Source organism: Platalea leucorodia (assembly GCF_965183815.1).
Source record: "Platalea leucorodia genome assembly, chromosome: 13".
Taxonomy (NCBI): domain Eukaryota; kingdom Metazoa; phylum Chordata; class Aves; order Pelecaniformes; family Threskiornithidae; genus Platalea; species Platalea leucorodia.
The window spans coordinates 16,089,956-16,117,437 of NC_138835.1; the positions used below are offsets into that span (position 1 = coordinate 16,089,956).

At 56.6% G+C, this 27,482-nt stretch overlaps 1 protein-coding gene across 3 annotated transcripts; it reads left to right on the forward strand.

The window, feature by feature from the left end:
* HELZ2 (helicase with zinc finger 2) lies at positions 1-27,482 on the forward strand. Of its 3 annotated transcripts, none has more exons than XM_082326103.1 (20): positions 1-59; positions 6,296-7,434; positions 7,538-7,721; positions 8,122-8,229; positions 8,880-9,403; positions 9,779-10,411; positions 11,467-12,244; positions 12,654-12,729; positions 14,104-17,617; positions 18,205-18,290; positions 18,683-18,814; positions 19,231-19,398; positions 19,680-19,821; positions 20,266-20,382; positions 20,946-21,138; positions 21,933-22,067; positions 22,317-22,535; positions 22,836-22,992; positions 23,429-23,596; positions 24,105-27,482. In XM_082326103.1, the coding sequence occupies exons 2-20, from the start codon at positions 6,434-6,436 to the stop codon at positions 24,227-24,229; spliced, it is 8,460 nt and encodes a 2,819-aa protein (XP_082182229.1). In that variant the 5' UTR covers positions 1-59; positions 6,296-6,433; the 3' UTR covers positions 24,230-27,482. The 3 variants fall into 3 exon arrangements, with proteins under 3 accessions (XP_082182229.1, XP_082182227.1, XP_082182228.1); XM_082326101.1 differs by lacking the exon at positions 1-59 and adding an exon at positions 1,149-1,223; XM_082326102.1 differs by lacking the exon at positions 1-59 and adding an exon at positions 6,095-6,113.

Here is a 27,482-nt window from a genome sequence, read left to right on the forward strand (position 1 = left end):
AGGTGGGAAGGCTGGAGCCCGGCCCCGTCGCTGTGTCGAGCGCAGCATCCGCTCTGCAGGTCGGTGCTTTCTGAAGCCTCGCGGCGGGGTTGGTGAGACGATGCGCTGCCGCGGCCTCCCGGCTGTGGCCTGCTCCTGGGGGGCTGGGGGGGCTGGAGGAACCCCCGGAGGGGCCTTTGGCCTTTTGCTTGGCTCTGTGTGTTTTGGGGGAGTTCTCGGGCTGCGGTGTTTAGCGGGGCTGCCGCGCTTGCCGGTTATCTGTGTGCACCACCCTCAAATTTGCAGCAGCACCAAACCGCGCAGGGGAAGGCTGCTGGGGCTGCGCAGTGGGTCCGGCTCGGCGAGCGGGGAAGGGGCAGCGCTGGGGGGCCGAGGACCCCTCACGTCCCCGGTGCCGAGGACCCCTCACGTCCCCGGTGCCGAGCATCAGGCGACGGCGCTTGTGCGGTGGCATGACCAGGGTGCGGGCTCTCGCCACCCAGGCCGTGGGTGCTGCCGCCCTGCGCCGAGCCCGCTGCAGACGAGACTCCGCTCGCTGCTGCTGGGGGTGGATTTGTTTGGTGTTGGGTTTTGGGTTGTTTTGGCTCGAGGTTGAACTTTCTGCAGCTGGGTGCACCTCGGCGGGCAGGGGCAGGCATGGAAAACGAAAGTGATGCTGATGAGCGGAAAGGAAACCGGCGCGCTTCGCCCCTCCTGGGAGCCCTTTTTAAGCAGGAGCCGCCGGGCTGGGGGCCGCTGCTGCCGAATATTCCCGGTACCGCCGCTCCGCGGGCGCTGCACCGAGGCTGAGTGCGGGAGAGCCCCGACCCTGCGCGGGTGAGCAGCGGCCGGCGGCCCCGGGAGGCGGGCGGCAGCGGGGGGCCGGGACCGGGTACCCCCGGGGCCGGGGCTCGCAGCGCTGCCGGCTCCCCCCCCCGCCCGGTGCCGGCTCCCCACGGTGCCGGCTCCTCTCCCCCCCCCCCCCCCCCCCCCCGGTGCCGGCTCCTCTCCCCCCCGCCCCGGTGCCGGCTCCCCCCCCCGCCCGGTGCCGGCTCCCCACGGTGCCGGCTCCTCTTCCCCCCCGCCCCCCCGGTGCCGGCTCCCCCCGGTGCCGGCGGGCGGGGCGGGGCGGGGCCGGCCGCCGTGATGCAATTTCCGCGAAGTCCGGCCCCGGTTTGAATGCGGGGAGGCCCCAGAAACGAAACCGGCGACAGAGAGGGGTCCGCGGGTCCCCCCCGGCAGCGGTGAGAGCGGAGCGGGGGGGGGCTGCAAGGGCGGGGGGGGCTGCGGAGCGCCCCGGGGTGCTGCAGGGTCGGGGGTGCTGCAGGGCTCGGGGGGCTCCCCGTAGCCCTGCAGCGTGTTTTGGGGTGCTGGTCCCGCTCAGCCCCCCGCCGCGGCTCGCAGCATCCCTGCCCGCACCGGAGCCCCCGCGGGATGCGGGTTTTGGGGAGCGAAGCCCCGGGCTGGCGGGGACGCGCGGTGCCGGCTGCGGGGAGCGATCCCCGGCGGCTCCCCCCCCTCTGCCGCCGCTTCCGAGCTGCGGGGGCGCGGGCGGGGAGCCGCCGGTGAACTTTTCCCGGTCGGGTGAGGCCGGGGCCGGGGCCGCGGGCGCCGCTTCGCCGCGGGCGGGCGGGCAGGGCTGCGCCAGCTCTCCGGGCGGGATGCGGAGCGGGGCGGTTTGTTGAAAAGGGCTGGGGAAAAGAGGGGCCCCGGGAACTTCTGAGGTTGGTTTTTGCCCAGGAAGGAAGGGGCCGCGGCTCCGGTGCAGCCAGGAGGAAAAGCGGCTGCAGGCGACAGGGTGGCATCGGGGGTGAAACTCCCCTTCCACCAGTGCCACAGCCCTCCATCCAGCCCGGCCGCGCCGGTCGCTCGCAGGGTGCTGGGGGACCGCGCTGGGCTCGCACCGCTGCTCCCAGCGCTCGCAGCCGAGAGGAAAAACCCCCGGGGTGCCCGGGGCCGGCGCTCGGCCGGGACCGACAACCGGGGCGCGGGGCCGCGGTCCCCCGGGCGTGCCGCTGGGCCGCTGGTCCCCATCCCCACAGGGGCTGTCCCGCGCTCTGACCCACCTCGCGTGCTCCGAGCGAGGGGCACTTGGCTCGCTCCAGCGCAGCGTGTTGCCTCATCTCCTGTCAATAATTAATCGAGGCGAGAGCTGACAAAAAGGCCGCCTTCCTCCCGGTGGGCCGGGATGGCAGAGGGGTGCGGAGCAGCAGGACTCGGCCACGGAGGCGCGATGAGCGTTTCTGTGCCGGGGCCGTGCTTCGACTCGCCATTTCCAGGGAAACGTGGTTTTCCCTGGCGTGGGCGCAGCCCCGCGAGGCGTGCACCAGGGGACGACGCTCGGACGTGGCGCGGCCCAGCCCTGACCCAAAGCGTCCTCCCGAGCACGGAGGAGATGCCGTGAGCGAGGCGGTGGCGTGGTTTGGTTCGGTGTGGTTTGCGGCGAGGCTGGACCGGTGCTGGGCGGCGGGTGCGCGTGTCCCCGTGCCGGTCCCTGCTGCGGGTACGTGCTACGGGGAGAGAGGCAGATACTTGCCCCGACGGGGCCGCGAGCGGGTGCGGGGCTGGGCACGCAGTAAACCGGGCGCTCCGCCTGCGAGAGCGACTCGTTTCGCCCGGCAGCGGGGTGCAAGTGGCCCTCAGCGCCAGGCTGGGCTTCTCAGGACCAGCGCAAAGAAGGTTGTTTTTCTTAAAACGTACAAAATTCAGCTTGCAGGTTGTGGTCTGTGGCTTGCTGGTAAATACCGCTCTTGATCAGCTCCCACCTTCTTTCAGGCACTTGAATTTTGCCCTGTTGACATCAGAGTTCTGTTATCAGCAGGACAGCTATCGTATGGTGCATAAGATAACTTCCTCCACAAGCTTCCTTGTGCCCCGCATCTTTCTTCCGCCTGGCCTTGGACTGCAAAAGCTCCTGTAGCTTTTTCCTTTTTTCCCTTCCTTTGCTGGTATGGGATGGTTGTAGAGAGAAAAAGGCTTTAATTCGGTGCCGGTGCTGCGCAGACTTTGATGGGTTTGCGCTTCCCCTTCCTCTTCCCTCCCCCCTCCAGGCCGGAGCCTGTTCGGGCAGCTTGCTCAAAGTCAAAGGCTTTCTTAAAAAAATAAACAGCAGGGGAATTGACCCTTTAAAGGTGGAATATTCCCTCTTAGCTTTTTCAAACTGGGATGTCCTGCCTAGGCACGAATACCAGTAACAGCCCGGCTGTCCTGTATGGTTTTTATAGGTAGTTCTTAAAGTGTTTAACCGAGCAGGACGGCGTCGTTGCTGCTGCAGGACCGCGCGTCCTCTGGGCTCTGCGGCTGCGGATGTGCCGGGCCCGGGAAGCTCGGCTCCCGCTCCGTGGAGCCGCGTGCCAGCGATCCGATTTCATCCTCTCTCGCGTGTGTTACTGAGGTATTTTGGAGTTTTCACCAGTGACAGCATTGCACAGATGTCGCATAAATCCCGGACCTTCCGAGGAGGGCTCGTCCTGAGGAGGAGGCTTCCAGGGGAAGGAAGGTGAAGCTGCTATGGGAGGGAAACCGAAGCGTTCCCAAAGCCGCAGATGTTAGCCCCAAAATAAGCCCCGGTTCCACCAGGAGCGTGCTGCTCACCCCCACCAGCTCCAAAGGAGCTGCAAGGCTCTCGGAGGCCAAGCGTGACCTGGGGTCCCTCTGCTGCCCTGCCTGCTGCCCTGCCTGCTGCCCTGCCTGCTGCCCTGCCTGCTGCCCTGCCTGCTGCCAGCCTCCTCCTTGCCGGACCCTGCGCGGAGTTACCGCGGCAAGCTGAGCCTGCGGCAGCCGGCGCACGTGCCTCTGCCCTGGGGTCCGGCTTAGCTCCAGCTGGAGCTACCTCCCAGGTGAAGCCGAGTGCGAAGGCTCCCTCTTGGCATCGCGCTTTGGGCAAGGACAAGCCGTCTCCCCAGGCTGGCACAAGAGGGATATTTGCTCCCCTAAAAGCGCAGGGGTTTCCCCTCCTGCAGCCCGGCACGGGGTCCCGCGGAGCCGCGCTCGGGGCAGCGCGGGTCTCCCCAAGCCGCTGCCTCGGTTCCCAGCCGCCGGGGGTTTTGCAGGTGTTAACGACCCGGGGGGGTCTGGCGGGAGCCGCCCCTGGGCGCGGGGTCTGCAGCCCCCTGCCAGCGCTGCGTGGCCTCCCTTGCCTCGCTGGGATCAGCGGAGCATCCCTTGGGCAGGAGACACAGCGTCCCGCTCCCCCCCCGCCTTTTTATTGTTTATAGGTGCTCTCCCATATTTTTATTGTTTCCCAAGTTATTTCATTTCAGCGCAAAGCATTTTCTCTGCATCAGTCGGCAGTCAGGTAGCATCAAAACCTCTGCTGCGGCCCCAGGGGTTTTTTTGTGGTAGAACCAGAGCAAAGAAAGAGCTGTTGAACCCTGTGCAGCAGCTGGGCTGCAGAAATGTTTTTCTTCCGATGACCATGACCTTGTTACAGTCAGAGGGTGGGGATGCCCTGCCTCTCCGCTGGCCCCAGCCCCGCTCCGGCTCAGGGATGCTCTTCCTCAGCACTTGTGCTGCGGTTGCGTCCAGCCGCTCTGCTGGGGCTTCGGGCCGGGTACCCGCAGGACGCAGCTTGTGGGTGACGCTGCCTGAGCAGGGCCGCGGTGGTCCCAGCAGATGCTGTAGGTTTGGACGATTTATAGATAAGAGGCCAGGCAGAGCCGTGGCAGGGCTATAATTCATGCTTTAAGTAAGGGCTGCCAGCCTGCACGGGAGGGCTGCAAGTAAAGGTTTGGAAATGAAGGCACAGAGATGAGTCGGGGTGATTTGGCGCTCGGTGCGGAGAGCCGACGGCGTGGCACAGTGACCCGAATCATGGCGGAGGAAGAGCCAGCGCTGCCATGGGACCCCGCCGCCGAGTCTCGCAGCTTACCGAAACAGAAACTAGCAGTTCTGCCCGGCGCCAGGCTCGCTGCCAGACCTTGAGAGATAAACAGGGCTGGTGTTTATCCACCGAGCGCGTGTCCAACCTGATGCACGGCAGAGAAGTAGGATTAGGTGATTTCTTCCTGGCTCGGCAGCGGGTGGGTGCTGTGGCACTGGGCTGGGATGCGAGGAGCTCGCTAAGGGTGAGCTGGGAGGGCGGTGATGCTCCGGCTGCTTCCCCCCTGCAATCCCGGCTCGGTGTTTGCTGCCTGGAGCTTCAGCCGGAGCAGCAGCTTCAGCACCCCCCTGCCCGCCTCCCCCAGCACCCCATTTATCCCAGAGGTGGGGAAAGGAGTCTTAATTAAAAGTGAAAAGTATTTCTGCAGAAGCAGCACAAAGTTTGCCTCCCTGTTCCGTTGTCTGCCGGACTGCAGCCGTAAATACTGCTCTTCCCCTGTATCGCTGGAGCGCCGGTCCTTCGTGGCTGCGGGTCGGGAGCCCGAGGCGGGTGCTCGGCACGAGGCTGGCGGCTTTGCTTGGCAGCGCACCCTGCCCGCAGAGCCAGCCCGGCGTGCTCCCTTCGCCCCGAGCCGCGTAGCCCAGCCAAGAAACCCTGCAGCATCATTCCTAGGGATGCTCCTGGCCTCTGGTTACCCAGGAAACTGCTGGCAAATGCCGGAGCCGGTGGCCGGGGAGGGCAGGGAGCCGTGAGTCACCTTCCTCACCACCGAGCGAGAGCTCTCCCAGCCGGATGTTTACCGAGCTGTCGGCCGGAGGAGATGCTGGCAGGGCCCTGTTCCAACATGCCCATCTCCCGGCCTTGGGTGCTGCATCTGAGGAGCAAAGAGGGCGGTTGCTTTGTTAATTAATTCCAGTTAATCTTTCGTGCCACGGCGGGGAGATGGGCTGGGGGGTTGGAGCCGGGTTTCTCCCGCTTGGCGTGGGGCGGCGGTGGGGCTGCCCCACCAGAGCCAGGGGAGAGAGCAGGAAAAAGAAAGAGAAAGTTGGCAGGAGCAAACCGAGGCGGGGGAGGCGCCGGCAGCGGGAAGAGGAAGTCGGATCGTCCGGGCACGGGCCGGGAGGAGGTCGGTGGCTGCTGTGGGGACCGCGCTGGGCCCTCCGGGGCAGCCTCCGCTGCAGCCGGCTCTCCGGCGTTGGGCGGTAAATGCCGATGGGGACTGAGCTGAGCCCTGCCGGGAGCCCTCGCCGCTCGGCAGCCTGGTCCCTGCAGGACCCGGTCCCCTGGGACCTGGGCTGGCAGGTGAACAGAGGTGGGCGAGCGGGTGGGGGCAGACCCCAAGGGCGAGGGTGTCTGGTGGGTTTGGGTGCTGGGTGAGGCTCCAGGCTGCTGGCTGGCGAGTGGGGCCGGGCTGTGCCGGTGCCTCGGCGTACACCCAGCCAGGGACCGACCGATGTTTCCTGCTAAGTCGCTTCTTCCTCGTTTCTTTGTCAGGCTTTGTGAACTCGCACCAATGGCTGGCAGGTACGTAGTGAGCTAGGACCCGGCCGCTCCATGGCGCCTCTTCCCCCTGGCATCGCCTTGTAGGAACTTCCCGCCGTTAATTTTGCTCCGCTCAAGCCACCGCCGAGGATGCCGACGGCGAACGGCCCGGCGGTGCCGCTGGGCAGCCTCCAGCAGCAGCTGGAGCTGCGCCTGGTCTGCTCCAAGTGCAGCGTGAAGGCGAACGAGATCACCTACCACCTGCGAGAGGTGGAGCACAAGTGCATGTACGAGATCCTCCTGGCCCGCTGCCGCAGCCGCCGGAGCACGGCCTGGAGGAAGGTGTTCAGGCGGCCTGGCTTCCCCAACCCGGCCCGCTACGCCGTCTGCAGGTACTATGTGGTGGGGCTGGGCTGCAGCAAGCACAGGAGCCAGTGCACCTTCGCCTGGAGCCCGGAGGAGGCCATGGTCTGGAACTTTGAGAGGGAGCAGCAGCTGGACCGGCGCCAGCTGAAGGCGGCGGTGCTGCAGGCGCAGCTGGGGGGTCACCCCGCTGCCGCCCCCCATGCCGCAGCCAGCGTCGCTGGCGAGATCGCCAGCGAGTTCGGGGGGCAGTTCCAGGAGATCTGCAAACGTTGCTTCTTTGGCTGCCCCCAGCGCATCTCGGCGGGCGGCCAGGGGCGGCTCTGCGAGTCCCACCGGACCTGGGACCCCCTCCTGGTGCACGTGGTGTCGGACAGCCGGAGGAAGCAGCAGTACACCGCCATCCGGCCCTGCCCCGAGTTCATGCCGAGCCTCAGCTACTGCAGGTTCGTCTCCAGGGGCCAGCCCTGCAAGCACACCCCGCAGCGCTGCCAGTACGCGCACAGCGACGTGGAGATGGCCGTCTGGGAGGCCGAGAGGGAGCACAGCTTGGTTCGCTCTGACCTGCTGCTGGCTGCGGGGACCTGCAGAACCAACGGCGAGCCGGCGGCGCCTGCACCGGTGCACTTCTACTGCCGGGTCTGCCTGGTGACCTTCAGCTCGCAGGAGAGCTTCGAGAGCCACTGCTCCTCCATTGAGCACATGCAGATGCTCTCGGCCGACACCTCTGTGCAGTGGGTCCACCGCGCGCCGCCGCTCGGGCTGACCAAGTTCTCGCTGTGCAGCAGGTGAGGCATCCAGCCGGTGCAGCGGGGAAGAGGGCAGGGGCAGCAGGCAGCTGCCGGCTCCCTGTGGACCCCCGTGCCACCAGGGACACCTCTCTCCCAACAGGGCGGACGTGTGCGAAATGGGGAACAGCTGCACCAAGGCTCATTCTCCCGAGGAGCTGCAGGAGTGGATCCAGAGGGTGAAGGTTGCCGTGAAGAAAAAGAAGCAAGCGCTGAAGGAAGGGCTCTTGTCCTACCAGGACCGGCTCATTGCCGAGTATCGGACGTGCTCCAACGAGGTGTTGATTGTGAGTCGCGGGCGGCGGGGTGGGAGCGCGTTGGTCCGGCGCGTCGCGAGAAGCCTCTTGTGTAAGAGCTTGGGAACGGAGCCCACCGCTCACCTTTCTGCTGGTGATGCAGAAAGGGATGTTGCATCCCCCTCCTTCACCCCTTTCGAGACGGCAACCCAAGAGCCTGCTCGGGCTACCCGGCCGCACTGCTCTGCCGTGGGTCCTTTGGTTTCCCAAGGCTGCTGCGTGGGGATGCTGAGCAGCGGCGGGTGAGGACTGAGCGTGAGGATTCACTGACGGTCCCCTCTCGGGGGGATGTAGCGTAAAGGCAGAGGACGGAGATGGCCCCGCGGAGGGCTCTGCAGTGTGTCCCTGGGGTGTCGCCTTCAGTCCCGCTCCTCTCGTGCCTCCCCCACAGATGGCTGAGCACGTCGAGGGCGTCAGAGTTGTGTGTCAGCAGCCCCTGCACGTGCAGTCGGAGGACAGGAGGATGAAATACCGGTGGAAGTTCAGGGTCCACTCCCAGGTAAGCCCAGCTCTGCGCAGCGGGAGGCCGCGAGCCGCTGGCAGCGCCTGCGGCTGTGCGCAGTCCTTTGGGGCTTTTTGTTTGGGTTTTTTAATTATTATTTCTGTAAGGGGCAGGAGCAGAGGGATTTGGGGACGTCTGAACGAGGACGCGTGTTGGGTATTTGGGAGCAGCTCAGGCTCAGGCGGTGCCTGAGCTGGGGCCCTGCATGCGGGGTGCAGCCGCCGTGTCTCCTGTCTCGTCTCCTGCGGTGGGGCTGGGGTGGGCCCGGCTGCTCTCAGCGCCTCCCACGTATCACCCCAAATAACGAGACTCAGGTGCTTTCCTGCCCAGGATTTCGTGGGTGTTGGGGGCAAGAGGCTGGGTCTAATTGTCCTCTCCAACATAGGAGATTTCCCATTTACAGCAGACTGGCTCAATTGCTATAAATCTGAAACCTGAGGTTCTTTAAGACCTTAAAATAATTGCTGTGGGGTTGCGTGAGGAATAAGCTCCTTTAAGGAGAATTTCAAGTGCGCCGTAGGTCCAGCATGGCGTTTGGTTCCTGCAGCAGCTTTTGGGAGGAAATGCTGTTGGGAGGACCTCATCGGCCGCTGGGCTCTTCCCATGGGCTGCCCTCACCGTGCCCCTGTCTTCTCCTCAACCGGCAGATGCCTCTGCAGCACGTGGCGCTACTGAAGCGGGAACCTGGAGTCAACTTCTACCTCTCGGGGAATGGGCTTTCCCGGGACCTCCACTACCTTCGGGGGGAGCACGTGGCCACCCTGCCTTCCTCCCCAGCCACCGCGCTGGTGGAGGTCGGCATGGAGTGCTGCACGCTGGGCGTCTTCGAGCAGTGGGTGGTGTTCGACTTCGGCAAACGCCCCGTCCTCATACAGAAGATCAAGGTGAAGGTGGGCCGGCGGGAGACCCCCCAGCACGTCCCCGGCAGTAGGGAGAGCAGCCACCTTGTCGACTTCGTGCGATGGGATAGAGGTAACCGGATCATCGTTCCCAGCGTGCCAAGGACTGGCGAAGATGTGGATCTGCTGGCCAAGTACAAACCTCCTGCTCTTGCGCTGGACTACCAACACGAGGGTGGTGCGACCGTTCCCATCACCCGTCTGAACTATCGTGAGAGGATGCACAGCTTCCTCTTCCGCGAGGAAGAAGCCGAACAGGCTTTGATTGCCAAGTAAGTGCCAGGCGTGGACCCAGAGGGGTTCCTCCTCGCTATGGATCACAGGCCCGTTGCTAACCCTGCCCTCGGGGCCGTGCTGCTATTGAAGTCTCCATCTCTTCTGGGTTGGGTCCTGGGGAGCCCTCCCAGAAAAATGGAAACCTGCCAAGAAAGATGGCTTGCTGGGTGGTGATAGGAGGGAACGGGGCTGGGTCTTGTCCTGCGGCCGTGGATTAGTCAGAAGCACGGCTTCCGCCTCTGTGTGCTGCGGGGGCTGGCGGACCCTCTCTGGGTGTCGGTGGCAATCCCCGCTCTGCAGCGGGGAGGGCGGTTGCCGATGCACCGATGGGCCAGTTCTCTGCTGTTCATTCGGGTGTTTCCTCCTTTCAGACTCAACCTGCGGGTCGTCATCTCGCTGACCCCCATGCTGCAAAGCCTGTCCATGGGGATGAAGTTTGCCCACTCTGGTGAGCTGTTTGCTGAAGTGCCTACCCCTTATAACCTCTCACCGGACACAGACGAGGGGTATCTGCTGAGCCGGTCTGTGCCCACGGCTTTCCTGGCGCTTGACCCACCTGTAGACCGTCGGGTTTACGAGGTTAGTGTGGAGCATAAAGCAACCACGGAGAAGACCATCTGGCTACAGATACCAAAGAGATGCTGCTCAGAGCTGAACTTTGAGCCAAACACCTCCCACAAGGTGGAGATCCAGTTCCAAATCGACCAGCTGCTGTTCCGGCAGTGGCACCAGGCTGTGGACTGCCTGTTGGATGAGAAGCTGGTCCTGCCAGATGTTGCCAGTTGCTCTATCCCCTACTCTCTTGGGTCACCACAGAAAGGGAACAGCAAGCAGAAACTAGCCATCTCCTTCATCACGGGTCAGGCAACCAGCAGCCGGCAGGTCCCACCTCTGCTCATCTACGGGCCTTTCGGCACAGGGAAGACGTTCACCTTGGCCATGGCCACCATGGAGATCCTCAGGCAGCCCAACACGCGGGTGCTGATCTGCACTCACACTAACAGGTTAGCAGGGGGTGAGGGAAGAGGCAACCAGAGGCGCGGGCTGAGTCCCTGCGCTGGCCCATCGCTCGCCTGGTGGGGTGAGCGGGAGCCAGGGTGCACGAGATGGAGCTGAGCTGCCCTTTTCTTAGTATGCATTTCAATTACTTGTTTAAATAAATTCATTTTTATTTAATATGTCTTGAACCACTGCTGCGCTTCCTGCTAGGAAGAAGCCTGGCACGGGTGGAAGTCTTTGTGGAAGAGGCAGCATATTCCTGCCTCATTATACAATGGGGATGGGGTTGGAGATGCAGTTCTTTCTAGCCTTTACTGCGTCCTGGAAGAAGTAGAAAGCCGTTGCCTGACCTTGCTGGGATAATATTACGCTCTACTTGCCCTTGAAGACTATTGTGCTCTGTGCACACGCCAATTTTTTTTTTTACTTTTCCAGGGAGAGTTTGGGAAAGAGGAAATGCAGATCTGGTCTGGCTGCCGTTGAATCTGCCTTCAGAGAAACGAGGCCAAGATTGTTAAAATTAGAGCAGTTACACTGAAAAGAGTGTCCACATCCAATCCTGCAGGCTGTTACTGCCTTAGTTTTTAATGTATAATAGATGGGTGACTGCTAATCTTAGCCTGTTTCAGGCTGGCTGGTTGCACTGAAGCCTCCTCTGCAGATCCTGTATCACCCGCCCGGGCTGGGGACGGTGAACTGTCGGAGGAGCGGTGGGCTGGGTCGCGTCTGTGTGACTTGGCCCTAGAGAGAAGCAGGGCCACGGATTTTGTTGGGCACATTGCATTTCTCCATATGAGCATTGAGAGATGCCCTGGTCTCGAGCATCCAGTCCTATTTTAAACCGTACTCTCAAAATAGGCTCAGAACTGGTGGCTGCGTCAACACCGGCGTCTTTGCGCATGTGTGACTATCTCCTGTGATGAGCACGTTGTCAGCCAAAGCTGGGGGAGACTTTGCGTGCGTGTTGGTGAATGATCAGATAGGGCGTTGGGGTGATGGTCACAGCATTGGGAACAGCACTTACGCTTCCTTGGTAATTTCCCCTTTTGTTCCCCTCCAGCGCTGCTGACATCTACATCCGAGAGTATTTCCATAACTACGTGACCAGCGGGCATCCGTGGGCTGTTCCCTTGAGGATTATATCCACTGACCGTCCCATCAGCATGACGGACCCCATCACTCAGATGTACTGCTGCCTCTCGCCAGACCAGCGCTCCTTCCGGCACCCCACGCAGGCGGAGATCGACAAGCACCACATCATTATCACCACCTCCATGTTATCCAAGAACTTGAAGGTTGCCCCAGGCTACTTCACCCACATCATGATTGACGAGGCTGCTCAGATGCTGGAGTGCGAAGCTTTGGTTCCACTCTCCTACGCCACTTTTAAGACCCGGATTGTCCTTGCTGGGGACCACATGCAAATAACCCCCAAGCTGTTCTGTGTTGGGGATGGACAATCTGCTGATCACACCCTGTTAAACCGACTCTTTCAGTTTTACCAGAAAGAGAGGCATGACGTGGCCAAGAAGAGCAGGATCATCTTCAATGAGAATTATCGATCCACTGCAGGCATAATTGAGTTTGTCTCCAAGCACTTCTACATCGGCAATACTATCCAAGCCAGCGGGAACATCCCACCCCATCCCGAAATCTACCCACTCATGTTCTGCCACGTGTCTGGCGTGGCTGAAAGGGATATGTCCATGATTTCTTGGCACAACGCCTCCGAGATAATACAAGTGATTGAGAAAGTGAAGGAGATCTATCAGAGGTGGCCAGATGAGTGGGGTGCCCGAGATCTGAAGAGGATCTGTGTGGTCTCCCATGGGATGCAGGTATGTAAGAGAACCACGTGTTCCCCACCTGAAGGGCATGTGCATGCACTGCTGACCGCTCTCTGAATGCTCCCTAATAAATGCTGGACTCTATTCATGTCTCTTGTGCTAACAGAAATAGGGAATCTGGCATCTTGCATGCCACCAGTGGTTTTTTGAGGTGCTCTCCACTTGGGTAGTACGTCATGGGTGGTCGGAGCAGAGATGCCTCATGGTGGGATGGTTTAGTTGAAGATTTCTTTCAGCATCCTCTAGGCAGGTTACCAATGGGGCAGACTGGGAGCACTGGCTGAAGTCAGCCCAGGACCTGTGATTGCTGTTGAGTAACTTTCTCGGGGCCCTTGGTGTTGGCTGGGGGGTGTTTCCGAGCTGAAACTGTGTTCAGTTGTGCCTCTTGCTTTCTTGCCAGGTTTCTGCAACAAGACAAGAGCTGAGAAAGAAGCAGCTACAAGATGTGGTGGTAGAAAACTATGAAAACTTGCCAGGTTGGTGTCTTGTGCAATAGTTAGTCATGCCTGGCTGCGTTTTGAGGTCTTCTGTGTGCTAGGGAGAACTTTGGCAGTCATGTTGGTGGACAGGCGAGTCTACCGCAGCTACAGCCACCGTGTAATGAGCAGGAGGAAGAGAGGCTGGGTCGTTAGCAGAGGTCTTTGTGGCATCTTGACGTTGTCCTCCATGCTAAAATGCAAAACACCGCTTGATCTCATGGCAAAATACCTCTCTGGGAGGGTGCATGCGGTGCTGTTAGGCAGAGCTCCCTGGCCTTCCCTTGGTTCTGCCACCGCTGCAGCGAGCAGCCGCAGCCCACGTAGCGCTGATTAGGAGGGAGTGCCTGGAAATCCTTTGGCTGATTTCCATCCCCTTCTGGTTGGTAATTCTTTGATTTTTGTCCTTTCCTTAGTGAATAAGATTTCACACTGAATTAAATCTGCACCCAGCTGTCAACTCGTTTCATGTATATGGACGTTGCTTCGTAGGAGGGTGAAAACCCTGTAAGTGCAACCCCAGGGACTTGAGCGTGTGTGAATCTTGTGAAGCCCCAAGTACCGGCAGGGGAGGCTAGGAATAGAAGGGAATTGAAACCAGGATGGCCTGTGGGTACCAGTCGCAGTAAAAATCGCAGAACGGCTCACTAAAGGAGGAGCCTGCTGCTCTGGATGACGAGAGAGGCACGGGGCTGGTTTTGTCCTCAAGGACTTAGTTTATGACTCATCTGTGTTTTTATTACTTTTTTTTTATTGTGTAGCTGGGACTCTTCATGGTGAGAATAACTGACCCCTGGGGTGTGTTTCTGATCTCCACACCCTTTCTTTGCAGTCTCTTCTCAGCTCTGAAATCAGCAGGGTGCTTCTTGCTGTTCGTCATTTGTCGTGCGATCAGCGAGCAGAGCTCTCCTCGAGGGGAGAGGGGTTCTTGCGAACAGTCGCTGCTCTTGTTCCTGCAAGACCCTCGGTTCCCCGAGGAGTTTGGGATTCGCAGAAAACTCTACCTGTGTTTGCCAGGAGTGGCTGGCGGGGGCTGCCGCTGGCACTGAGCACGCGGGGCTGCTCCACGGGTGCTCGTGGCTGCACTGGTCCAGTGCCCTGCCTTTCTCGCGTCTCCACGCTGCCCTTCCCTCCCTGGTGCGTGGGTGGTGGTGGCCTCGTGGTGTCCATCCTGCTTCATGCCTGGAGGCCCTCACGATCCCCAAGAGCTGCTTTAGTTGCATCAGGTCACTCCCGTGACTCAGCCAAGCGCGGTTACATCAGCCCACGGCCACGTCACGCAGCGTAGATGGGCAGAGCGCAGGGCAGCAGCCAGGCAGGGTCTTCCCCGTTGGATTCCCGTGAGTGACTTCTCCTTTGTCCCCCGCGGTGCAGGGCGGGAGTTCCGGGTCATCATCATCAGCACGGTCCACACCAGCGAGAGCCTGCGCCTCTCAGTCTCCCACCACCTCGAGTTCTTCAACGAAGCCAGAGTGCTCAACACCATCATGACCCGGGCTCAGTCACTGGTTGTTGCGGTGGGGGATGCCGTGGCCTTGTGCTCCCACGGCCAGTGCAGCAAGATATGGAAGCACTTCATCCAGCAGTGCATCGAGAAGGGGAGCGTCTTCCCAGAGAACCTGACGATGGCCCAGATCAAACAGGCTGCGTGTGACAAGGAGAGCTGGAGCAGGCGGAGCCCAGAGGGGGACGAGGAGGACAGCGACACGGATTCCTGGAGCTCTGAGGCCGAGAGCATGAATCCTGATGATCCCATCCTGCAGGAGCTCTTAGATGAGAGCAAGAACATGCTGGTGACCGTGTCTGAAGAAGGGCTGCTGAACGTGAAGTCTGAGGCTTCAAACCTGCGGAAAGGCAGGCAGGAATACGTCAGCTTCTCTTCTCAGATGATGCAGGAGTATCTGCACATGCACCCCCAAATGTACAAGAGGTGCGAGCTGATCAAAGAAGGGTTCGACAGAGCTTCTGCCATCACCCTCAACGACTCCCCTGCGATGACCATTCAGATCAAAGGCAGAGTTAACTGTGGGACGGCCTTCACTGGGGACGAGGTGCTCGTGGAAATCCTGCAGAGCAGCACAGCCGACAGCGGCAGCCACCGCCCTCAGGGAAAGGTGGTGGGCATCTTAAAGCGCGCGGAGAGAGAACGGACCTTCATCTGCATGATGGACGAATTTGATCCCCGGGTGATGATACCCATCGATCCCACTGTCACCAAAATATTTGTCCCAGGGCTGAAAGAGAAACCCAATGTCATTCCTATCCGCAGGCTTGTCCATGGGAAGTACAGAGTGGTCAGCTGCGAGAAGATCAGCCAGGAGACGAGGAGATGCCAGTTCTTCTGCGTCCAGGTTATCTGCTGGCGGGAAGGGTTTTACTATCCTTTGGGAATAATAACGGAGATTCTGCGTGCAGCGTTGACTTTGGAAGAAGGCTTAAAGATCCTTGACTTGGAGTATGGTTTGGAGAAGAAATACCCAGCTGCTGTCACCAAGGAGTCAGCCAAATACACCTCCAGCAGCAAACTAAACCTCACCGAGGAAAAGCTGAAGGACTGTCGGAGTTACCTGACCTTCACTGTCGACCCCCAGGGTGCCAGGGATTTGGACGACGCTGTCAGCGTTAGGGATCTTGGGCATCTCTATGAGATTGGGATCCACATTGCAGACGTGGCTGGCATCATTCCCAAAGGCAGCGCCTTGGACCTGGAAGCAAAGAAGCGGGGTGTCACCTACTACGCTCCCAACCAGGAGCCACTGTGCATGTTCCCACCCCACATTAGCCAAGATGTCTGCAGCCTCCTGCCGCAGAAAGATCGCCGAGTGATCTCCTTGTTTGTCAGCGTAGAAAAGGGGACTGATGAGATGTTAAAGGGAGGCTTCGCCATCTCTGTGATCCGCTCGGACAGGCAGCTGTCCTATGAAGAGGCAGAGCTCTGCATTAAGGACCACTACAGGGGAGCGGCAGGGGCCCTTCGTTTCAATACCCTGGAGGACTGCATAGCTGTGGCTTATCACTTCTCCAGGATCCATCGGAAGTTTCGGCTGCAGGAGGACTGTTTCTATGACCAGCTGGATGAGGAAAGCTCCCCAGGTAACAGGGGGTCCCATCAGATGATAGAGGAGTTAATGATCATGTTCAACAGTTTCGTGGCCGAGTTCCTCACCAACCAGGAGGAGACCAGAAATGTCACTCCTCTCCGGTGTCAGTGTGAGCCAAGTCTTCAACAGTTATTACTCATGAAAAACAAGTACAGCCACATCCTTCCTTTGTCCATCCATCTCTCACACCACTTGGGAGAGGTGCCTCCTGGCCAAGACTCCTCTAAAAATGTGGAGTTCAGCCTCCTGGCCCCCATCTGGGAGCACGTGCAGTCAGCCGCTAATGCCCGTGACTTCCAAAAGATGCTAGACCTCGTCGTTACCGATGACATCCACCCGAAGCTGGCCCCCGTGGCCCTGGAGTTCAGGAGGCTGCTCGGCCGCTCCTATTTCAGTCGCTCCAACTCCACTGTCCAGTCGAAAGCGGGCCATTACTCCCTGCACGTTGACTCGTACACCTGGGCTTCCTCTCCCATCCGCCGGTACATGGATATCGTGGTCCAGCGGCACCTTCATTCCGTGCTCCGCAAGAAGCCCATCGTCTATTCTTCGGACAACATTGAATTTCTCTGTCTTGACTTCAACAGGAAGAATTCCCAGGGGGTGATGTACGAGAAGAGAGCCCGCAGCCTGCAGATGGCCACCCAGCTGAAGAGCCAAGTCCTGCAGAAGGTCGCCTTCGTAGTGGATATCGAAGGGTCGAACAAGTACTTTAAAGCCCTGTTTCCACTGAACAAAGAGAGTCTTCTGGATCCCCAGGTAATTTACTACAGGTCTCTTCAGCTGATGGAGCAGCCCATGTTCATCCAGCAGCAGAACAGCATCAGGCTGATGTGGAAGAGGAGGATGTACTCTGTGGAGACGATGAAGGAGCACAATCTGCAGGCAGGACCTCTCCACGACCGCAGCATCGCCCTCTTCAGCACCCAGACTTGGCAAGACGTGCTTGCAGCCATCAGGAGGGAGGAGTTTGAGACCGCAGCCTCCCTCCTTCAGAAGAGCAAGGAGCCGTACCAGCGGCGCGTGGGCTGTGTAAGGAAGAGCCAGTGCTCGCACTACATGGAGCTCTCCCTGGACCTGACCGTCGGCGACACGCTGCAGTTCCAGCTCACCACGGATGTCTACCGGGGCTTCCTGGTGCCCTTCGTGCAGCTGTGGTGCGTGACGCCGGGTTTCGACATCTGCCTGCAGCACACGGAAAAGCCTATTGATTGCTTCTCTGCCTATGCCACCCTGCCATCCAAAGACAAGTACAAGAGCCCAGCGGAGTATAACAAGGTATGGATGCCGATGAGCGCCATGGAGTCCGCTTTGTGTGCGGTGGCCGAAAACGACTCGATTGTCCTCCATGATGTTGAAATCACCTGGGCAAAGCAAAGGACAAGCAAAGGACAGCTGCAAGGGAGTATCCACCTAAAGAAAGATGTTGTGAAGGAGTGCTGCATCGAAGTGGACTTCAACCACTGTTACTTGTGCATTCGCTTAGGCGGGCTGAAGCTTGGGAACCTTCAAAGCGATGAGGAATGCCTTAGCCAAGGCCTCCAGGATCTGACTTTTCTTAACAAGGAGAGGTCAGAAAACAAACTTGTGGTTGATCCAGATACCTACACCTGGGTGGCTCACGGGGTCACTGAAGAGTTCGGCGACGATGAGAAGTCAGACAGGACTAGCCAGCACACCGTGAACTTTTACATCCACTATATGTCTATGGAGAACATCCCCATGGAAATCTCACAGGCCTCTGCCAGGTTCACGGTGGAGCTCATACCAAAGATGCTGCCAGACATGTAAGTGTGCTTAGCGGTCGTGCTCTGGTTGACCTGTCCATGCAGAGCAACGGCGTCCGATGGGACTCCTTTGCTGCACCCAAACGGGGTTTGCTTGCTGGTGTGGCTGATCCCCTGAAAAACCTGTCTTTGCCCAGCTCCAACCGTCCATGCTGTTGGCCTGTCAGTGTTTGGTGGGGGTGGCAGCATTTCTCAGATCTGGTCTCCAGATGGCCCTTTGCTCTTCTGGTTGGCCTTGAGAATGGGGAGAGAGGGGAAAGTGCTTCCTTTTGTATCGTGATTTTTAGGAAAAAATTGGAAGCTAATCAAAGAAAATGGAGTGGGCCATAATAAAATGGAGTTGGGGCAGAAGTTGTGCTCCTTGCTCTCAATGTCTTTGCAGGCTCAGCTCTTCAGGCAGTTCAGAAATAGTCCCAGATGCAAAAGAGCAGAATAAGAGTTGTTTTCGTTTAAGTTCTTTGTGGAAGGATTTAATGCAACGCCAAAGCAGAAAGAAAGAATAAACAAGACAGTCGTACAAAGCTGTATTACAATTTTCACTATTTTATGCTACGTTCCATTCATTCTTATTTTTCCCTGTCTGTCAGACGGAAAGAAAAGGCGATTTGGAGGCTCAAGCATGCCTCCGAGCTTGCTAAAAGCATTGCCCTCGGCCATGAACCTCCTAAAAAAGGTAGGTGCAAATATTCACCTTTCTTACCTTGTGGCTACTTGCTTCTGGCCAGGCAGGTGCCCTAGCAGCTTCCGTGGGTCCTCGCCGTAGGGGTTACGGTCCCAGACCGGGAGGTTCCCCTGCCAAGGGGAAGATGGGGGCTGCTAGCCTGGCAGAGTGAAGGTAATATGGGATGCCCTGCTGGCGAGTGGCACGGGTGATGTTTTAATCCCCAGGCCTCACAGAGAAGGCTCATGGGCAGAATATCTTGGTACGGGACCGGGATTACTTTTAGGTGGTCTTGTAAATGGGCCACGATTGCTTGGTACCTGCTGCATCCTCCTGTCGAATCGCTTGTGTGCTGTCTTCAGTAACCTTCTTTAAACTTGTTTTCTTGGCTCTTTGTGCAACAGTGACAACGTCCAGAATCCTGCAGCAAAAATCCTTTGATCTCCCTGGCAGCCACAGGAACCTCAACCAGAGTCAGAACCAGGCTATTCTAAATGCACTGAGAAAATCCTTCACGCTCATCCAAGGCCCACCAGGTGAGGCTGGGGGCCGGCACGAGTACCTGCCTGCTTTGTTTTGAAGGGCACGTTAGAGCTAATCTGTTGCTTTCATAGAATCAGAGAACCATTTAGGTTAGAAAAGACCCTTAAGATCATGGAGTCCAACCGTTAACCTAACACTACCAAGTCCATCGCTAAACCATGTCCCGAAGTGCCGCATCTACCCGGCTTTTAAATACCTCCAGGGGTGGGGACTCAACCACTGCCCTGGGCAGCCTTTCCATAGGACCCTCGGTGAGACAGGAGAAGGTAGCGTGGGTTGGCATCACCCACAGCTGTTCAACGCAGTCCCCTCGGTTCTTGACTTTATTTCATGGCTGATCATCCGGATGCTGATCTAGAGCATGGGTGTCATGGTTAAAGTGTTCTCAGCAACCTCCTTGCTTTTCTAGGCACAGGGAAAACGGTTGTTGGAACTCACATTGTCTACTGGTTCCATAAGCTGAATGAGGAGAGCATCGAGAAGGAGCAAACACCATCCTCTGAAGAAGAAAAGTCCAAGAAGAGAAAGTGCATCTTGTACTGTGGTCCGTCCAACAAGTCTGTTGATGTTGTTGCTGGTAAGTATTGGTTTTAAGCCCCTGAAGCAGCTCGTACTGGTGGGAGGGGGAACGCGTGGCCGCGAGCGGGAGGCTGGGAGACAGGAGGCGCGTAAAGCGGGGCTGGTCCTTACGGGAGACCCCTCACTGCAGGGCAAGGACCGGTAAAGGTGGGGTTGATGAGCGAGGGGTGGGGAGAAGAGGCGAGTGCACGGCAAACGCTGGGCACCTCGCAGGCCGTGAGCTTTCTCAGCATCGCTGGTGCCTGGTGCTGCCTGAGCAGACCTGTTCTCCTTCCCCAGAGATGCTGCTGAAGATGAAGAACCCGAAACCGCTGAGGGTTTACGGGGAGGCCATTGAGACGATAGAATACCCATACCCGGGGAGCAACCGGCACATCTCCCGCAAGGCCTTGCGGGATGCAAAACCAAAGCATGAGCTCAGGTAGGACCGTGTGGCCCCGCAAGCCCTTAGAGTGCTGGCGAGCGATGTTTTCTGCACCGGTAAAGCTGAACAAGCCAGAGCGAATGCGGTTTCCACTCCGCTACCTGCTTTGTACTTAATTTTTTCAAGTGAAGGTGTGTAGTCTCGTGTAGCACCTAGTCAGGAAACCCAGGCTGTTGAAAACATCCCAGATGTTTTAGAGCTTTTGAACAGCTCTAAAAGTCTCCGACTTCGTTCCTGCTTGCAACCGCTAAAGAAAAGCAGTTTTATTTTGTGTCCTCGAGGGTGAACTAAGTGTTAGGTCTATAAAGGTGGAAAAGTCTGGCTGTGACTTCTTTAGCTAATATGGTTCTCCACATAGACAGGTGTGGTATGTCTCGCTGTAGAAGAGAGCGCTTGGGTCTGTGTTTGTGGAAAATATTTATATATTGACTCTTTATTCAGCGAAATAATCCTGCACCACCGCATCCGGCGGCCGCCCAACCCTTTCTGGAAGGAGATCTGTAACTTTGACACTCGGATGAAGAGGCGAGAGCAGATAACAGAAGAAGAAACAAAGCAGTGAGTAGAAAGAGGCCCTGGGGAGAGACGGCTGACTTTGGCCGTGTGCCACCTCTGCCCGAAGGAGCAGAGAGCAGCCATCTCCTCCCCCTGCGAGAAGAGGTTTGCGCTGTTCTTGCTAGGTCGCAGCAGACCCAAACTGGTAGAAAGTCAGCGGATTTGTCCTGGCTCATGCAAGCCAAGGGACTAGGTGAAGCTATCAAGACAGGTTAATAAGCTGCCTGTTTGGAATGATGACAACAAGCGATTAGCTCGGGGTTAGTGGTACAGTGCAGAGCCTCAGCATCGCTTCTGCTCTGGTGCTGTTGTCCGTCTGGACCAAAAGTCATATTATGTGTGTGTGACATTTGCATTGACCCGAGCCCCTGCCCTGTTTTGTTCAGGACAAAGTACATTTCCTATAGTGTCCATCCAGAGCCCTTTTCTGGGAACACCGGCTCATCCTGGGGAGGGAGAGAGAGCCATAACAATTTGGGGAAGCATAGCTTCTGCCTGGTTCCTGCTGAGGAACCCGGAGATGTTTCCCTTATGCATAACCTGGTGTCTTCTGCATCAACCACCAGCTACAAAAATCAGTTGTCAGCTGCTCGTGCCTATGAACTGGTCCGCCACGATGTCATCCTGTGCACGTGCTCCACTGCCTCTTCCCCCTCCCTGGAGCAGCTCAATGTCAAGCAAGTCATCGTTGATGAGTGTGCCATGTCCACGGAGCCCGAGACCCTCATCCCCTTGGTCAGCCACCACCGTGCTGAGAAGGTGAGTCCCTTCCAAAAATGCGCCTCGAGGACAGCTGCTCAGGGCTCTCAAACCTCTGCATGTCTTCCACCCCTTACCACACTGCTCTTCCAAGTTTTACCAGGTTTTAAGGTTGTTCCTGGTAGTATCTACGGTGGTGTATCAATGTTTCAGCCTTCAGGGAGTTGTTTCCTTTGAGGTATAACTCTACTAACTATAACTAAAATCTTGAGCCACAGAGAGGTACAGGCAGTACGTAAGTAATCTCATGAGATGCGTGAGCTGTGCGTTATCTGTTCGTATCACATAAAGCAGAGTCGTAAGACCTGCTGTAGGCCCGAAAGCTGTGGTGAACTATTGCATCTGCTCGCCTCTCTGCTGTGTGTATCCGCTCAGCGCTCTGCCTCCCGACAGTTACACCCGTACTGTCTCCTCTAAACTTGCTCTTGGCTTTCTGCAAGAGCAAACAAGTGGTGGCGTGGCTGGGTTTTTGGTGCTTCTTTATGGGGTGGGTCTCCCTGCCCCCAAAAAAACGTGGTGACCCAGGTACAAAGTAGTAACGTGACAAGAAGCACAGAGCAGATCTCAGTAGACTTACTACACGATGTCTTTCTCCTATCAGATGGGAAAAAGGCTCCACGTTATCTGGGTCGGGATCTTTATATAGTGCCCAACGTGGTCCTTGATTGAGGTTGCTGTAACCATAACATAAATAAGGAGCAACAAATGTCTGTGTGCAGATAGCCTTTCAAAGAGCTGATTGCCTTCACCAGTGCCACCACCCTCCTAGCTGAGGTGTCCACTCTTCGTTCCAGGTTGTTTTGCTTGGGGATCACAAACAGCTGCGGCCTGTGGTCAGCAATGACTTCTGTAAGAGTCTTGGCATGGAGACATCTCTTTTTGAGCGCTACCGGAATCAGGCGTGGATGCTGGATACGCAGTACCGCATGGTGAGGCCTTCCTCAAGTGGATTGTCTTTTCTCCATCACAGAAAATGCTGCTGTCGGGGCTTGCCTCAAGCCGCTGGGAAACAGATTTTTCCACTAGTGCTTTCCCGTCCTAGAGTAATGAGTAATGCGCTCACCCAGTGCCAGCTATAGCACGGTGGCGTTGCAGGTGAAGCCTGCCCAAAAACATGCTGCAGGTTGAGAAGGTCCTTGGTTTTTGTTCATCTGCGTTTCTCCCCTTTTCTCCGCCAGCACAAAGGCATTTGCGAGTTCCCATCCCAGGAGTTTTATGAAATGCGGCTGCAAACGTGCCCCCAGCTTTTTCGTCAACCCAGTGTCTTCTACCACAAAGATAACAGCTGCTGCCCCATCATCTTCGGGCACGTGGAGGGGAAGGAGCAGACCCTCATGATTTCTACTGAGGAAGGAAACGAGAACTCCAAAGCTAACCCAGAGGAAGCGGTGCAGGCGGTGAGGAGGGTCCTGGGGAATTGCTGGAGGTGCAAACAGGGAGGGCGTTGTGCTGGGCGACCCTGGGGATCATGGAGGGACGATGAGTAGCGATATAGGATAAAGATCAGCGGGGTGCGGTATCTGCCAGGCATCTTCTCGGATCTGGAGCACGCCACGATGCCCCTGGCCAGAGGTGGCTGTAGGGAAGCGTGACCCAGAGCAGGGGGAGCAGCACATCGCTGCCCTGGGGACGGGGTGCGGGAGGGCTGGTTCCCTCTGGCCGTGGCTCCCAGGTGAGCAGGACCCTGGTCTCCCCAGGTGAGGATGGCGAAGCAGCTGACACTAGATGGCACCATCCAGCCGGAGAGCATCGCCATCCTGAGCCCCTACAGCGCCCAGGTGTCCGAGATCAGCAAGAGCCTCCTGAGGGAGGGCGTCCGTGGAGTGACCGTCTGCACCATCATGAAGAGCCAAGGTGAGGCTGGCAGGAGAGGGGAGGGCTGGTTCTCTTCTCTCCTGCCTTCCCGAGGACCGAAGCAACTTCTCACAGACGGTCTTTGAGCAAATCCTACACCGGGGCCATTTCAGCCGTGGAGGAAGCATCCCGGGGCCAGATTTCTGGGCGATTTGTGATTATAATCAATCCTTTGGAAACCTCTGGAGCGCGCAGGCGGGGTGAGACTGCTGAAGATAGGAAGGTGGAGGATGTCTGGAGGGGGTGTTAAAGAACTGCCGTAACACGTGCTCTTTGGAGAGCCATGACCAGGAGTCCGATGGCCTCCAGAGCTGGAGAAACCCGAACGGTGGCTGCAGTTTTGTGGGTCTTGCTGTAGAGAAATGAGGGTCCTGTGGGGTGGAGGGGTGGCCAGATGCTTCCCCCTAAAACGATCTGCTCCAATTCTGCTTTCTAGGAAGTGAGTGGAGATACGTGATCCTGTCGACTGTACGCTCCTGCTCCCGATCGCAGATTGATACGAAGCCCACGAAGAGCTGGCAGAAGAAGTACCTGGGGTTTGTTACCGACCCAAACCAGGTCAATGTCGGCATCACGCGAGCTCAGGAAGGACTCTGCATTTTAGGTGGGTCTCCTGGGAGCATGCGCAGGCCTGCAGGGGAGCAGGATGCTCGGATAAAGGGGTGGAGATCCAAACTAGCACAGACAATGGTCTTGCGTTATTCTTCTGCCCTTTAGATTGTCTGTGGTTTTGAAACTGGGCTATCTGGGCAACCCATGCAAAGCAGAGATCGTGCGCGGCTCGTACGCAGCATGTATAATTAGTTTTTCTCACCCTCTGGTTCGGACCACGTTGTTTCCGTCACTTGCACGCTAGAGCTCTCTCCTAACAGAATTTGGCTGCTTATTTTCCTCCTGATCACGCAGGCGTAGGCTGCGATGTGTAGGGAAGCTGCTCGCAGACGTGACAGCACTGAAAAGGGAGCTGGGATTTCACAGAGCGCTGGCTAAAGGAAATGTCCGTGCAAGTTATTCAGCACCCTTAGGCTAGAAATGTTAGACAAGAGTTTGTGAGGGTATCGTCCGAGCCCCTTCTGGCCACTAACCCGCTGCCCCCATCCCTGTGCCAACAGGGAACCGGTACCTCCTGGAGTGCAACCCTTTGTGGAGGAGGCTGCTTCAGCATTACAGGCAGCGCAACTGCTATACTACGGCCCAGGAGATTTCTGTCAGGAAGATTCCAGCCATCCGCCGATGAGGATGGGTCGGACCTCGATGAGCTCATCCCTCTCTACCTTGAACCGCGTTAACGTGTGCCTTGGGAAGGACGCGATCTTTCCATTATTTAATGACCCGAGGAGCCAAATGCAGTGGGAGAGCCGGGATCTTCCCCTGCACGGTGACAGCTCAGCTTCAGCGCGTGCTTTGGCATCTTGGGGTTTTTAATCAGTGCGACTTTGGACGGGAACTTTCAGCTCTAGCAAACCAAAAAGCATCGGAAATGCATGGGTGTGACTTGATTGATGATGATGATGCTATTTTTTTAACTGTAAGATGCTCAGCGGAGCCTCCATCCTAACTGCCGGTGCAGCTGCGCGCTAGGGACCAAAGACTCAGTCCATTCCTCGAGGGCGGAACGATCGCACGCAGCAGAGCCGCGCGGCAAGCTGCCGTTTGCCATAGAGGACCAAAGCTTCTGAGTGCTAGCACTCATTTTAAAACCAAGGCCAGGGAATTTTTAAGGCTTCTCACTTCTCAAAGCAGAAAACCAATTTGTTTGTTTGTTTGTTTTGGCTTTTTTTGTTGTTTTGGGTTTTTTAAGTGAAGGAAGAAAGCAAAGAGAGAACCACATACCACTCATTGTCTAAGCCAAAACGCTGTTCTCTGAGCGTGTACATACCACAGAGCCAAGGCCAAGTTGATTTTGTAAATAGACACGCTTATTCTTTGTACAAAGGAGGTTGTCCTCACCAGTGTAAAGCTAATGAAAAGCAAGGACCACTTCTACCAGGCAACGCTGGAATTTGTAAGCGTATTTTAAACTGTTCTGAGTTTTATTTGAAATCTCCTCCTGTAAAAGCCCCCCTTTCGTACCCCACCCTTTTTTAAAGCTGCTTCTAATTTATTAACTTTTAACTCTGTGAATTTATTTCAGTCTTATGGCCTGAGTTTTTAAGAGCGGTAATGGAAATTTGATAAACATAGCACAGCATATATGTGTATAATGTATTTTTTTTATTTTAAGTAGCCAAACTGCTGTGAACTGGAAGCTGTGGTTCACGAGAGAAGGCTGCTTTCGCCCGGTGACGTATGGCTGACACAGATGTCTAGCGGCGAAGTGGTGCTCTCTGCTGAATCGCGGAGCTGCTTGTTGAAGCGCGATGGTTTTGAGGGAGGGGTGTCTTTTATCTTATTTCAATTCTGAATGTATGAAGTGCCTGCCTCAGCTCTCGCCAAGAGCACCGGCTCGGCCGCCTCTAGGTGTTCACGTGGGATGGAGCCAAGATGCAACCGCGGTGGTTTTGCGCCAAGTCGATACTGTGCTGGGACACGAGTCCTTGGCGTGAGGGGTCCCCGTGACTTCCCAGCGCTGTGGCAGGGCTGGATTTTGTCCCGTGTTTGCAACTGAAAATGCAGCATGGCTTTCCCAGTGGGGAGGAATGTGCAATAAGAAAGCGTTGTGTCTGGAAAAGTCCTTATTTAATGCTGTGTTTCTTCTCCTGACTCTCCGTTAGACTTGACTCAAGAACCTATGGAGAAATTTTGTTGTTCTCTTCCTTATTTTAAACTACCTTCCTGCACTTCTGCATTTGGTGGGTTTGATCCGTACGCTAGAGACCACCCAGGCTTGCTCTTGTCTTACTGAAGCATAGTAACGGGCGTAGGGCTGGCGATTCCCTGGGGCACAAAAGCCCGTAGGAAGTACCTCCTGCTGCTTCCAAAGACGCCCGATAAAAGCTGGTAAGATGTAAAAAGTTCATCATTCCTCTTTGAAGTCATCCCGGCTGGGATCTTAAAAGATTCTGCGCCAGCCTGATTTTGCAAATATTATTGCAATTCCAAAATAAGCTTGTGTGGGAATCATTTTTGCGGACTACTGAAATGCGATTGTGTATCTCCAAGATGATGTGCAGAATTGCAAAAGGTGCTGGCGTTGTGGGGATAAATACTTTAGCATGGTGCCAGCGTCGTTCTGACAAAGTCATCTCGGTCCCTTTAGAACCAGTGGGTCTCATTTTCATGATTTAATGTCAGTGAAGAGTTTCTCCCCTGGTTTTTTTGCTGGTTATTTCGTTACGTGTAACACAAATGAGGAGACTCACCCCACGTGTCGTGGCTTAGTCCAGTGCTCGTGTGTGGGATTTGGCCGCGTGTTTGTACAGACCAAGAAAGAGACCTCACAAAGCATCTCCCTTTGCCCGCAGTGGGGAAAAATGTTTACTGCGGCTCCTCGGAGGGTAAAGCCTGGACTGAAATGCTTTGGCTTGGTCACCTCTGTGTTGCAAGACAATATACGTTTTCTTTTTTTTCCTCTGAAGATGCATTTTGTAACTGGTGTTTAGAAAATGCTGCCCTAGACCACGCAGGCAGCAGTAACAGCCAGGCTGGACGCCCGCGGCCTCTGGGCTGTGAGCAGGTACCGGTAGAGTTGGTCACGCAGCTGCAATAGTCAGGGATAGCAGAAAGTGCAATTAATCAAACTTTTAATAGACTGTTAGCGACAGCTGAATATCGTGTTCTTGTCCTCATGTTCCTGGATAGACAGAATCATAGACATTAATAGAGAAACAAGTTCAAAGTAGTCCGGCTTTGTTTGCACACAGAGCTTTGAATTTACTTTCGAAAGAATTTTGTGTTCAAGCACATATTCTTAAAATACTTAAACAAAACCACCAAACCTTTGGTCATTCCAGTAGGAAACCAGTGGCAGCATGGTGCACAGGGTATCTGTCCGATCGCAGGCTCTACGTTTTCCGCGGCCGACAGACAACAGAACATCATTGCAGGACACAAATGTTGGTTCATCCAACAGGATAATTTAATTTCCTCGGCACTAGCTAGAGCTTGAGCCCAAGTTGAGCAACGGGAACACGTTGGCCGGCGTCAGCTGGCGACGGTCCCTGCGGTCGCAGGCATCGCCCTGCGTCCTGCTCGCGCTGGCGGGGAAATGGTCAGAACTGGGAACCCTCTCCTTGGCTCCAGCTGCCTAAAGGAGAAGCCCACGGGACTGTTTTTGAGGATTTGGACAGATCTGTGTAGGACAATCAATTTACTGCAATAAATTGTTGGGTTTTTTTAAAATAGAAATGAAATGTTAAGTGTCATGAAGTGTAAATTAAGGAACTTTAAACGTGGCAGGTTTTTATCTTTTGTATGTCTGTGACTTGCAGCAAACCTCAAACGATGTTTTGGATACAAATATTTTTACCTGCTTCTACCGTTTATAAGAATGAACCTCAACATTCCTTTTTTGATATTTAAGCCATAATTGTAAAAATGATTTGAATTTA

Excerpts from the sequence above, each read along its gene's own strand:
- HELZ2 (XM_082326103.1), top strand. The coding sequence starts at position 6,434 with ATGCCGACGGCGAACGGCCCGGCGGTGCCGCTGGGCAGCCTCCAGCAG. Across the intron at positions 12,730-14,103 it reads AAACTATGAAAACTTGCCAG|GGCGGGAGTTCCGGGTCATC; the intron begins GTTGGTGTCTTG and ends CCCGCGGTGCAG. Across the intron at positions 22,536-22,835 it reads CAGAGGAAGCGGTGCAGGCG|GTGAGGATGGCGAAGCAGCT; the intron begins GTGAGGAGGGTC and ends TGGTCTCCCCAG.